This window comes from Prionailurus bengalensis, chromosome C1 (genome assembly GCF_016509475.1).
Source record: "Prionailurus bengalensis isolate Pbe53 chromosome C1, Fcat_Pben_1.1_paternal_pri, whole genome shotgun sequence".
Classification (NCBI taxonomy): Eukaryota; Metazoa; Chordata; class Mammalia; order Carnivora; family Felidae; genus Prionailurus; species Prionailurus bengalensis.
This window is the reverse complement of record NC_057345.1, coordinates 184,018,086-184,031,559: the sequence shown is the minus strand read 5'-3', so window position 1 is coordinate 184,031,559 and position 13,474 is coordinate 184,018,086. Positions and strand designations below refer to the sequence as shown.

The 13,474-nt window shown below is 35.8% G+C and overlaps 1 protein-coding gene across 1 annotated transcript in view; it reads left to right on the top strand.

The window, feature by feature from the left end:
• Window positions 1–11,980, top strand: part of GTF3C3 (general transcription factor IIIC subunit 3) — a 39,778-nt gene extending 27,798 nt beyond the window's left edge. The window contains 5 exon segments of the mRNA XM_043577376.1: window positions 1,551–1,788; window positions 2,393–2,583; window positions 4,614–4,738; window positions 8,414–8,566; window positions 10,599–11,980. Of these exon segments, the coding sequence (XP_043433311.1) occupies window positions 1,551–1,788; window positions 2,393–2,583; window positions 4,614–4,738; window positions 8,414–8,566; window positions 10,599–10,721 (830 nt within the window). The 3' untranslated portion in view covers window positions 10,722–11,980.
• Window positions 11,981–13,474: the final 1,494 nt, after the last annotated feature.

Below are 13,474 nucleotides of genomic sequence, written 5' to 3'. Positions count from 1 at the left end.
GTAATTTGATTTTAAAAGGTGTCTATATTTAGTAATGCCTCAAGTATGCCTCAAGTATGTTTGGGTGAGGTTGAAAAGAGAAACTTGAAAAGAGTCTAAACTGGAGGTATCAGTCTGTCAGTGTGTGCAGTGTGCAATGGGAAAAGGGTTTTAAAATCCAGAAGAGCTGAATCTCTGTAAGCACATTATGAGGACCTAACATAAGTAGGTTTTGCAGGGGAGGAGAGTCAGGAAAGGAATGAGGATCAGCTGCTCATCTAGATATAAATGCCTCAGAAGCCTATCTCTACAGCTCATGGATTCTGGGCCCATCTCAAAGGTAGACTCTGCTTCATGTGTTTAAGACTATATTTTCTTATATTTTTCTCTATATGTGATTCTGTCAAGTTTTCTCTTTCAGTATTTTCTCATTTCAGGTCCATTGTTGGTTTTTCTTAGGTTCATAAAGGGGTTATTTTGTTAATTTCATCATGGTAAGGATCATGTTACATTTGTGTACCAGGATAGGATGAACAAGTTCTCTTTATGTTACATGCATCTTTGTACTTTTTTTTTTTTAAGTTTATTTATTTTTTTGGAGAACGCATGAGTGAGGGAGAGAGCACAAGTGAGGGAGAGGCAGAAAGAGAGGGAAAGAGAGAATTCCAAGCAGTCTCTGCGCTGTCAGCATGGAGCCCAGTGCAGGTTTGAACTCACAAACTGTGAGCTGAAATCAAGAGTCAGATGCTTAACTGATGGAGCTACCCAGGCATGCCTGTACTCTGATTTTTTCATTCAACATTTTCTCACATATGTTTTCTCATGCTGGTCTCTTCATAGCTATTATCATTAAGGAATGTTTAATACTCCATTGGATAGCAATCCCATAATTTAATTATTCCCTTATTATTTTTTGATATATGGTTGTTTCTGATAATTTTCTTTTATAAATAATACTATGCATTTATCCATATTTTTGACTATTTGTATAGGGTATATTTTCAGGAGAATTACTGGGTCAAAGACTAAAAAATTTTTATGGCTTTTGATATTTCTCGAGTTATAAATTTATAAAAAAGGACGCTCTTACAGACGAGATTTTGAAGGAAAAGAAATTTTGAGGCAGAGAAAATATGAAGATTATAAAAAGATCAAGAACAATCTAAATCTTGAAGTCCTTTGCTAAGCAAACTTTTGAATTCCTTGTATGTGCAGAATCCTGTATCTGACTGCAGTCATGGAATACTCACTTACTTTTTCTGCCCTGGAGGACCATATATCCTAGCTAGCACTGACAGATACAGATGACATAGCTGGACTTTGTAGAGGACAAACCAGAAGTAAGAATTACCTGGGGTTGTGGATTGTTAGGCAGAGCAGAGGGCTGGTGTTGAAGTAGTGTAAACAGAAAACTATCCACTTCATCATTGTCTAAAGAGTGTTGGCAAGAATTCAGGCCCATAGGAATGTGGGTATTAAATTTAGCCTTAAAATTGATCATAGGGATTTTTCTAATATTGTTATTTCTGAAAATACAGTGTCCTAACTGATTTTCACTGGTATCATTTTAGCAATATTTGCTGTACTCACAAGTGTCTTGACAAAAGATGACTGGTGGAACCTTCTGTTGAAGGCAATATACTCCTTATGCGACCTATCCCGATTTCAAGAGGCTGAGTTACTTGTGGATTCTTCACTGGAATATTATTCATTTTATGATGACAGGCAAAAACGCAAAGAATTAGAATACTTTGGTCTGTCTGCTGCAATACTGGACAAAAATTTCAGAAAAGCATACAACTATATCAGGTAATTTTCCAATAACTTTAGATTCTTTGAAAGAGGATGTGTATTTACTTTGATTTAGTCTCTCATACTCAAGAATTAATAAATTGTTTTAACTCTCTTGTGGCTTACAGGTAAATTCAAATCATTGATGATTCTCAGAGGCATGCCCTCTCATATATTTAACCTCTTGTACCTCAGTCTCCCCATTTATAAAATGGATATTATCATATTACTTCCTTGTAGGATTATTGTGAGAGTTAAGTGAATTATTATAGATATGGCCTTTTAACAATGTCTGGCACACACTGTTATTAGCTGTTACTCACTGTTCATTGTACTGGAGCTGTAGTGGGCTGGGGGAGAATAGGTGAAACTTAAACTACTTGATTCTTTTTTTTTGGTTTAAAAGTTTTGTTAAAAAGAACAAACAAGATGTAGAAATACTAACTTAAGTAGCATCTTCTGGGAAAAATCACTGTGTGGGTGTTTATGCTTAAATATGTTGCAATAGTCTGCTTTTCATTGTAGGAAAATGTTGCTGCGCTGAATGAAGTATTTCATTCTTAGAATCAGAAGTTTTTCTTTTTACATTATTTTTACCCTCCCTCTCTGTCTGCAATTTTAGGGTGATGGTAATGGAAAATGTCAATAAACCTCAGCTCTGGAACATTTTCAATCAGGTTACCATGCACTCCCAAGAGGTACGACATCATCGCTTCTGTCTTCGCCTAATGCTGAAAAACCCAGATAATCATGCCCTGTGTGTCTTAAATGGACACAATGCATTTGTATCTGGTAGTTTTAAGCACGCGCTTGGTAAGTGTCCTGTATGTGACTTTGTCAAGTGTGGATGGTATGATGGTTAACAGCCGGGCCTGGAGCAGAAAACTACCTGTGTTTATGGTTTTTGTTTGTTTGTTTGTTTATTTATTTTTGAGACAGAGAGAGACAGAGCATGAACAGGGGAGGGGCAGAGAGAGAGGGAGACCCAGAACTGGAAGCAGGCTCCAGGCTCTGAGCCATCAGCCCAGAGCCCGACACGGGGCTCGAACTCACGATCTGTGAGATCGTGACCTGAGCTGAAGTCGGACGCTTAACCGACTGAGCCACCCAGGCGCCCCTACCTGTGTTTAAATAGCAGCTCCCTCATGGCAAGTTATTCTACCTCCCAATGCTTCAGTTTCTTTATCTCTGAAATGGAGGTAATAATTGGACCTGTCTTACAAATTATTGTGAAAATTAAATGAGTTAATGTAAAGCATTAAAAAAAAAATGCCTGGCATATACAGTAAGTAGCTGTTAAGTGTTGGCAGTAATGATAATAATATTAGTATTTTTTTTTTTTTTTTTACAAAGCTTTGGTTCAGAAGGCTGAAGTAAGTTTTATAATTCATTCTAAAGGTCAATAATTCTCCTGCTTAGACTTGTTTGTTTTCTAAATAATTTTCATTAATTATGGATGCTTTGCAGGGTGCCTGGGTGCCTCAGTCGATTGAGCATCTGACTCTTGATTTCTGCTCAGGTCATTATCCCAAGGTCATGGGATTGAACTCTGTGTCAGGCCTCTGTGTGGAGCATGAAGCCTGCTTGAGACTTTGTCTCTCTCTCCCTCTGCCCCTCTCCCTGGTTCATGCGGTCTCTGTCTAAAAAAAAATATGTGTGTGTGTGTATGTGTGTGTATGGATTCTTTGCTACCTGATTTTAATTTGCGATAGTACAAAAATGGATTTAAGATTTACTGATAGTTTGTTCCTTAAGGAGACAAGTCTTTATACCAAGATCTATTTACATTGTGCTTGCTAATTCTAATTAAACTCAGGGAAAATTAATCACTTGAAGTTTTCTATAATAGGGAATCAGAAGCAAATTAGAAAAATACCTGGCCAAATGTTTAAATTTAAAATGAGGCATGTGTCTCTTGCTGCCTAAGAGCTAGTGTTGCCCAACTCACTTGACAGTAACCTTGAACATCAAATGTTGAAACTTACCTCTGGTGTGTGTGTTTTGGAACTGTTTGTTTAATGGTAAGAAAATATAAAACAGATTTATATTATTTTCCTATATTTAGGACCTTTTGCAGAAGGTAAAAATAGGAAGTGCAAATGGCAGTCTACCATCTGTGCTGCTGAAGAGATTCTGTGGTGCCATGTCTTCTGGCACAGAGCTGGGAAGAATAGAAGTTTTTACCTATGTATGATAAATTATAGATCATCCCTTTATAAAAAAATTTGCTTATCAAAAAAAATAAAAATTTTGCTTAAATTCCCCTGTCTCATATGGATAAACTTTTGACATGAAGCAGTTACATATGTAAATACATGGAAACAAGGAAAACATGTTTTTCTCAGGAAAAACAAAGTAGTGCTCCATTTGGGAAGCGACACCCATAACCCTGAAAAACAAAACAGAGCTATTTTTCTTTTTTTCATCTCCATGATCTATCACATTTGAATTTATAACAAAAGAATTCACCAAAGACACATTCCCTTGTTTCTTTTAAAATAGATTTAAGATCTTAAAATAGACTTACGATCACAATTGGTAAATTATTTTGGAAGTATTACTCTACATGGAAATGTCTAGCTGTGCCTAAAAGAAGGTTTTAGTTGCTCATATTTAATCTGGGTGATCAGGATATATTTACAGGTAAATCCTCCTAATTTTGTTATATTTTATACATTGTTTTAAAATTTCAAATTAATGTGCATCTGATTGATATTTTAAAATGTACACCTTGCATATGTTAAAAATCAGTACTGTTTAGCAATAAAGTATATTTGAATAACTGAAGAAATAGGGAACTATGCTCTTGTCACACCCATCTGACACCACTGTTCTTTTTTCAGGACAATATGTGCAAGCCTTTCGCACCCATCCCCATGAACCTCTCTATAGCCTGTGTATAGGCCTAACGTTTATTCACATGGCCTCTCAGAAGTATGTATTAAGGAGACATGCTCTTACTGTGCAGGTAATTCATTTAGATTTCTCATTACTTGGTTTTATGTTCTTTAAAAATGAATATATTTAATGCTTTTGTTGTCCTGCTTTAGAAGGAATACCTGCTTAGTATACATACATGTTGGGAGTTCCAACACCTATCCCTCTGTTTAGCACTCAGCATGGACTCAACATCTAGTGGTGGTGCTCCTGGCTAAGACTTATGTAGCCATGTAGAAAGGGTACACAGCCAGATCACAAAGAGGACACAGAAGAGTCTGGAGGCTTCCTTAAGACTTTGGAGCCCCTAAGACCTCCAGTCTTCTAGGTCCTGATGACTGATTTATTGTAAATCAGTTTTAAAAATACATGATATATATATTTAGTAATGTATGAATATGTGACTGTGTTGACTGTTTCTTTACATCACCACCAACAAATTGCTCTTTTAAAGTTTTCATGGTTGTAGTCTTTTTATTTTCTTGTTTACTTTTTTATATAGTTTGTCTTCTCTAATAAGAATGTAAACTCCAAGAGATCAGGGATTCTATCTGTCTTGTTTACCACTGTATCTTTAGTACTTTTGTGTTGTTTTTATATGTTTGACTCATGTAAAGACATGTTTTTTAAGTAGTTATGGAAGGAAAAAAATGTTGACTTGAATGGAATAGCAGGATTTAGTAAAGGAATTTTTCATGTGGGTTTGGTTTTTAAAGTAAAATGTTAAAAGAAAGCCTAAATTCAAATGATGATAATTGTTAAAGCTAGGTGTTGGGATTCATTATAATGTTCTCTTTACTTTTGTATGTTTGAAATTTTTCATAATAAAAAGTAAAACCAAAAGACAATTGTGATATTTATCCACCTCTTGCTCTAAGTTTTTTTCTCTCTTAATGGATACTTTTGCTGTTTTAGGTAATGTAGGATTGTTTATAAATTAAATATATAATGAGCACCCACTGTGCTAGGAGTGGGGATATAGTAGTGAATGAGTATACAGGCAGAATTCCTTACCCTCATGAAGCTTATATTCTGGTAAACATTAATAGGAAATTTTTATGGATTGACTCATTATTAAATAGTTAAAATAGGGGTGCCTGGGCTCAGTTGGTTGAGTGTCTGACTCTTATTTCAGCTCAGGTCATGATCCCAGGGTTGTGAGATCGAGCCCCACATCAGGCTCCATGCTGAGTATGGAGCCTGTTTAAGATTGTTTCTCTTACTCTGTCTGCCCTTCTCTCCCACTTATGCTCTCTTTCTGTCTGTAAATAAGTAAATAAAAAAAATAGTTAAAGTATGTAGTTTTCGCCTGGTAGGGAAAAAATTTATGTACTGCACAGTAATTTAGAAGCTGACTTTCAAATCACTGGTATATTTAAACAGCAGTGTTTAATTGGTTGGAGATTGAGATAAAACAAGAAGTGATGGGTATATGGGGGTTTGTTGTCCTAATCTGTCTACTTTTGTGTATGTTAAACATTTTCCATTAAAAAAAGTTTCTAAAAACAAGTTTCATTGTAAATACCGTGATTCTTAAATTGTTTTAATTTCTTGTGAATCTATTTCCTTATGCTACATGATCATAATTAATTTTCCTTTGGAGTAGTTAAAAACAAACTAATTTCATATGTTTTACTATCTTTCCTACCTTCTTATTATACTGTGAAAGTAAATCTTATAATTCTGCCCGTATTTAATATTTTATGTACAGTGTATATTACTTGGACACTTTAGTGAATAATGTGACAAAAATGTTTGAAAGTAACACAGTTAATGTAAAAAGGACTCTTTTATTTCTATTCCATTAAATTTTTTGTTTGTCAAAACTCTTATCGCCTAAGAGATAAAGTGGCTGTCTCTATTACCTAGTTTTTAAATCACTAAATATTTGAATAGTGTTTCAGTGGTCTCCTAAGTTTGTTAAAAATTTCTTAAAATGCAGCAGGTAATTCAAATCCTGTTACTGTATCAGAAGACCTACAAGTTTATTTGGGTTGCAGTAATTCATCTGGGCTTATTATTCTTTCTCAAATTTTTATCTTTAAATTTGTCATCTTAAAATAGGAAGATTTGCTGTTTCTCTGAGACTAATAGTTTGTCTGCTTTACTTAACAGAACCATGATTTTCAGTGGAGTAGAAGTTATAGTCACCTATAAATATGGGTTATTTTATTATGCAGAAAGTATGAGTTTAGTGAACATAATTATTTTTATTCCTAAAATGCATTAATTCTAAAGAATTCATTACTTTTTTTTTTAATGAAGAAAAATTTGTGACCATTTATCAGAAAGCAGATCACCCAGGAAATAGTTGCATTTTATAGTCTATACTCACAGCTGGAGATTATATTTATCTAATTACTTAACATAGGACACTTGCACTTTTGCAGTCGGTAACTTTCTGCAGCTGGTAACTTGAAGATGCATTAAAGGGGAAAATGAATACAGTAAGAGATGAAGCAGGTGCTTTTTGGACACTGTGACACACGTGGAGCCTGCAGTATTCTATCTGTGTTCTGATATTTTTTCCATAAAGTCTTTGAGTCAGAAGCTTTCAGGGGAAGAATTAATCAAGTTTTTTGGGTTAAGAGGTTATTAAGGTCCTGAGAGGTAACTTACAAAAAAGGTACCATTGACCCAGAAAGTTTAGGTATACTTAAGTGAGTTTGTCCCTGAGAAGAAACCTTTCTAAAATTACCATTTTAAGAGCTTAGATTTTATATTTTGCTCAAGCTTTTAGACATCTTGAATCAAGAAGTTTATTGGCCTCAGGGCACCTGGGTGGCTCAGTTGGTTAAACATCTGACTTCAGCTCAGGTCATGATCTTGCAGTGATGGTGCAGATGGTGCTTGGGATTCTCTCTCTCTCCCTCTCTCTCTCTCTCTATGCCCCTCCCCCACTCATGCATGCGTGCTCTCTCACCCTCCCCCCCCAAAAAAAGAAAAAAAAAGTTTATTGGCCTCTAATGTCACAAAAGCCAACTTGGAACCTTAAAAACAATCCTGTGTTCTTAAAGATTATGGATCTTTGACAGTTTTAACATCGGACTTTGTTTTCTGTAAATATTTTTGTCCTTAAAAAAAATAAATCTCGGGGCGCCTGGGTGGCGCAGTCGGTTAAGCGTCCGACTTCAGCCAGGTCACGATCTCGCGGTCCATGAGTTCGATCCCCGCGTCAGGCTCTGGGCTGATGGCTCGGAGCCTGGAGCCTGTTTCCGATTCTGTGTCTCCCTCTCTCTCTGCCCCTCGCCCGTTCATGCTCTGTCTCTCTCTGTCCCAAAAATAAATAAACGTTGAAAAAAAAATTAAAAAAAAAAAATAAATAAAAAATAAATCTTTCCTTTATATCTTCGGAAGAGCTCTAGACTAAATTGTGATATAGCACTATGCCACAGACATATGTTCTTTCAGGATGAGATTGTGTCTCTTTTAGAGAGAGCACAAGCGGGAGGGGCAGTGGGAGAGGGAGAGAGAGAAGCAAGCAGGTTCTACGCCCAGTACAGAGCCCTACATAGGACTTGGTCTCATGACCCAGGGATCATGACCTGAGCTGAAATCAAGAGTTGGACACTTAACTGACTAAGCCATCCAGGCGCCCTTTTTTAAATACTTGTATTCTGTACAGAATATACCTGGCACATATAGTTGTTTAAATATATACCGGTCAAATGAGAATAATAATGAATTATCTTTTTGTTTTGGGTAGGGCTTTTCCTTTCTTAATCGATACCTCAGCATACGTGGGCCTTGCCAGGAATCATTCTACAATTTGGGCCGTGGCCTTCACCAGCTGGGGCTGATTCATCTTGCAATCCACTATTATCAGAAGGCCTTGGATCTCCCTCCACTTGTGGTAGAGGTATTGTATGATTTGCTTTAAAAACTGAGGAGTCATTTCATTTCATTTCATCTAGAGAGAAGTGCAGTTAGCTTATGTTGTGGTCCAGATAGTGAAATAAATTACATATTAGAATTGATTTTTTCCAGGGGCACCTTGGTAGCTCAGTTGGCTAAGCCTCCGACTCTTGATTTTGGCTTGGGTCATGATCTCGTGGTCGTGAGATCAAGCCCTGTGTTGGGCTTTGCACTGACAGTGTGGAGACTGCTTGGTATTCTCTATCTGTCTCTCTCTCTCTCTCTCCCTCTCCCTCTCTCTCTGCCCCTCCCCTGCTCATGCATGCACATGCTCACTCTCAAATAAACATTAAAAAAGAAAAAAAGAATGCATTTTGTCCATATTGAATGTGTTTATTTAGCAACAGGTAGATCTTGGACATTCTTACCTTATGACCTGATCAGCAACCATGTGAACACATATGACTTGTGGTGACCATTTCAGTTACCCTAAGGTAGCCTCTGTGGTTATCGGTATGAGCTGGGAGACAGAAAGCCTGAATATTGAGTAATATAGCCATTGTTCATTTCAAAGTTCAAGTGTAACGAACATATTTCTTTATAAAAATGAAAGGCCAGTATGAATTTAGTTTTAAGATACTGTATAGGGTAAAGTGTTGCCAATACTATGATAATCTGTGTTTAAAGTCTAATTCTTATTTTAATTTGTGAAGAATTTATTTTTGAGAGAAAGAGACACAGAGTGCGAGTGGGGGAGGGGCAGAGAGTGAGCGAGACACAGAATCTGAAGCAGGCTTCAGGCTCCAAGCTGTCGGCACAGAGCCCAACACGGGGCCTGAGCCCACGAACTGTGAGATCATGACCTGAGCCGAAGTCTCACACTTAGCTGACTGAACCACCCAGGCACCCCTAGTTGCTAATATTTTTAAGTTGCATTCGTAATCCTCACATGCCCTCACAACTGTTTTCTATTACTCTTGTCCATTGTTAGTCATTAAACAAATAAATACATATTTTTATAGTTACGCTGATGAAATGCATACACTTTTGTATTTTTTATTTCATAAATGCCTTTAAGTATTGCTCCTTAAGCTTTATAGGTATCATTTTTAATTGTTGCAGATATTTTTACAGTTGACTCCAAAACTTTGTATTGGGGAAGATTAGTATAGATCTAACCTACTCCATTGAGTTCATTGCTTTGCTATTAAGTAGAAAAAAAGGTAATAACACCCCTAGGGTAATTATTATTATTAATTTGCTGTATGCCTTCCTAGACTTATTCTTTATATGGCTTTCTATTATATAGTACAGGTATTTCCCATCTGGTCATTTGTGTTATGATTTCTTTTTTAGATGCATAAGTTTTACATTTTTTAATGAAATCGTATTTTTTCCTTTATAGTTTCTACTTTTGCCATTGTACTTAGAAGGGCCTTTCCTACCCAAGATTATATTATTATTCCACTATATATTTTTTTCTTTTATGGTTTCATTTGTTTATTCTTTTTTTTTTTAATTTTTTTTTCAACGTTTTTCATTTATTTTTGGGACAGAGAGAGACAGAGCATGAACGGGGGAGGGGCAGAGAGAGAGGGAGACACAGAATCGGAAACAGGCTCCAGGCTCTGAGCCATCAGCCCAGAGCCCGACTCGGGGCTCGAACTCACGGACCGCGAGATCGTGACCTGGCTGAAGTCGGACGCTTAACCGACTGTGCCACCCAGGCGCCCCACATTTGTTTATTCTTAAAGGCTTAATTCATTTGGAATTTTATTCTGCTATGGCTTGTGGATGAGACTTTTTCTTTAACTTATTGGTTAGACATTTAAAATAATTTAATTCTATAGTTGTTAGAGTGATTAACTGAATCAGTATTACCTAGTAAAAATTTAGAACCAAGGTATATATGCCTAGTTTTGTACTTTTTTTTTAGTATCATGAATGTTAAGCTTTTTGAATACTTCTACTTAATGAAACAGTATATATAACTGTTTATAACAGTATATAATTCATTCATGTATTTTTCCTCGTAGGGTATAGAAGTTGACCAGTTAGACTTACGAAGAGATATTGCCTACAACTTGTCTCTAATTTATCAGAGCAGTGGGAATATTGGAATGGCTCAAAAGCTTTTGTATACCTATTGCTGTATATAAAGTACCTCAGCTGAGAAAGAAGCATTGGTGCTGTGTGTGGACCAATATTTTCTGTCTAAGGGCTAAGTATTAACTAAGTATTAACCTGAAATAGAAATGACAGTTTGAGAATTATCATTGTATTTAATTTTTAATATGTGATAATGATCTTTTGATAGATATGCAAAAGTATCATTCCAAGAGTTTGTACATTGTTCTATCATTTTCTTTTAGCATTATTTTTAGTAAAATTGTCCCCAAAGGTGAAATGGAGAATGTTAGCCTTTAAGCCAGCTTTGAGCTAAATGTGCTCATTTTTTACTCATACCATTTATTCATCTGTGCATTCATTACTATGTATTAAACACCTTTGTACCTTGGAATGTAGTAAGACAGATGTGACCTCTCAATACAGTTCTCTAAATACAGAACTTGAGCAATATATTCATTTGAAAGAAATGTTTGCTACATTTCTACCTACATTATCATTGACCTTTCCATTTCTTAGTGCCCTGTTACTATTGCATGGGCAGTTTATCAGGTACATAGAAAAGGATGTTATTGAAGGAAAGACAAGTTGGGACTCTTTTTCATATCAGCACAATTATGTAATTGACTTAGCTCCTAAGAAAATTATTTGAAATGGTTATATAGTAGGAAGACACATAATTGAGTTAATCTTTTACTTTTCACCTCCATGTGTCTTAGTTGTATAGATTGCTTAGTTGTATAGATTCAGAACATCCTGTTCCAAGACAAATTAAAAAATGCATTACAAATGTTGGTGGCTTTCTGACAAAAAAAAATGTAGAAAAGAGAGGACCACATTTAATAATATGACCTAGCTTGCATTTCAAGATCACTAGGAATGTAGGAAGATTAGAGAATTCTATGTATGGAGTAAAGTATTGCTGTGATAAAGTTAAAAAAATAGATGAAAAATTTTTACTTAAATACGTTATGTTCTTGAATCTAAGATAACAATAGTTTTAAGATATACTTTTGGTTTACTAACAGTTTTTGAGAGTTTCTTTTTAGGGGAAAAAATGCTGTAATAAGTGTGTGTTTGGATTATATGACGTATTCTAATTGTGAGAGGGAAACACGTATGAGACTTAGGATCAAAGAAATAGTATGAGGGCTTTTTAGGAATTCTTACCACTACAAAGTAGTTGAAAAGCAAAATTTGTATATAATAAGTAAATGTATCATGTATTCTGTGTGTGTGTGTGTATTTAAATGTGTATATAATTTAAATAAATTGTATTTTTATAATTGTTTCACATGCTTATATATTTTATTTCATGCCATTTGCAGGTAATGATGAAGTTAACTGATAGAGTATAAGTTAGATTTGCCTCTTGGAATCTTAGGGAATTGAGTATTCTGTGTTCTGAGTTTTTCTCTTGAATTAAACTCAACTGGCTGTGACTCCAGTTGATCTCCTGAACAGCCTTGGAGGAAATAATAAATCTCTCTAGCAGTCTTCTAAAAAAAAGTTGATATTGCATGAATTTGTTTAGCATTTAAAGTCATAGCTACATTGCTGAGTGTTTACTACGCTACTCTGTGCCAAGTACAGTGCCGGATACTCTAGATACATGATCTCTGGTCCTCTCAGAGAATCACCTGCAAAGTAGGTGTTATTGTTGGTCTTACTATTATCATCTCCATCTTATAGATGAGAAATTAAGTAGCATGTTGAAGATCACTAGCAAGCTCCTTGCTCAGAGACATTCCTTCATGGGAACACAATTCCAGTTCAGAGTTACAACATAAAAATTGAGCATAAATTTATTTTAGAAAGAAAAAGGAGAATGGCACTTATATTTTCTATCCTTCAGGACTTCAGCTTATTAAAAGCCCCTGTAGTAAACATCTTTGGGGGTCTTTTTAAAAGCTGATACTCACTTTCTTATCTACCATCCTCACTCCAGCCTTGGAATTCTGACAGCCACTTTAATACAATGAGATTGTTTTCTACTGGTCACTGTTGATTCAGCTGGGAGTCTGCTCCTATACCAAGCTGGGCCAATCGAGTTTCCTTGCTCCTTCTCTGGGAATTTTAGAATTGAGATGAAGTCTTGCTGTAGGGTTGGAACATGAAAGCTATGAGGACATTTTCTGCTTTCCCTGTGGGCCAACCAGCAGTTAACCCCTTATGTTGAGAAAGAAAAATAGAGCCTATGCATTAAGAGAAGCAGAGATGAGAGATGGAGAGAATGCTGTGTGTTCCTAGAGATTTTCCAGTTTTCTATTCCCATGCTTTCTGAAATTGTGTTCCAACCCTTGGGTTCTTTCTATAAATATATCCAGTTCTATAATTCCACTTTATACTAGCTGGAGTTCTGTTATTTGCACCAAAAATAGTCCTAACTGATAAGCTATCATTCCTTCTTTGTTTTCATTGAGCATTCATGTGTTCTAGCTATTTTCACAAGAAGGAAGGGCATATAGAAACCAAGGACAGTGTCCCAGAGTTATAAGTAGTGTCATGAAGTCTAATCCACAATAAAGAGGCTTTTAAAAACTTTAGGCAAGAACAGTAGGAATGTGTCTATGGTCTGGTGGTGTAAAGTCAACAGTAAGACCATAGAATTGTTCAATTTCTGTGCTTGGGGTAGTTAACACTATAAAAGCACAATACTCAAACAGGATGAGGTAGAAAAGCATGGGAAAAAGCGGTAAATCTGAGGCTGTGACAAGAGAGACCTATAAATGTTTCATTTCCAAGTCCATAGTCCCAAATCCAGTTGCTGTTAGGTTATGAAACT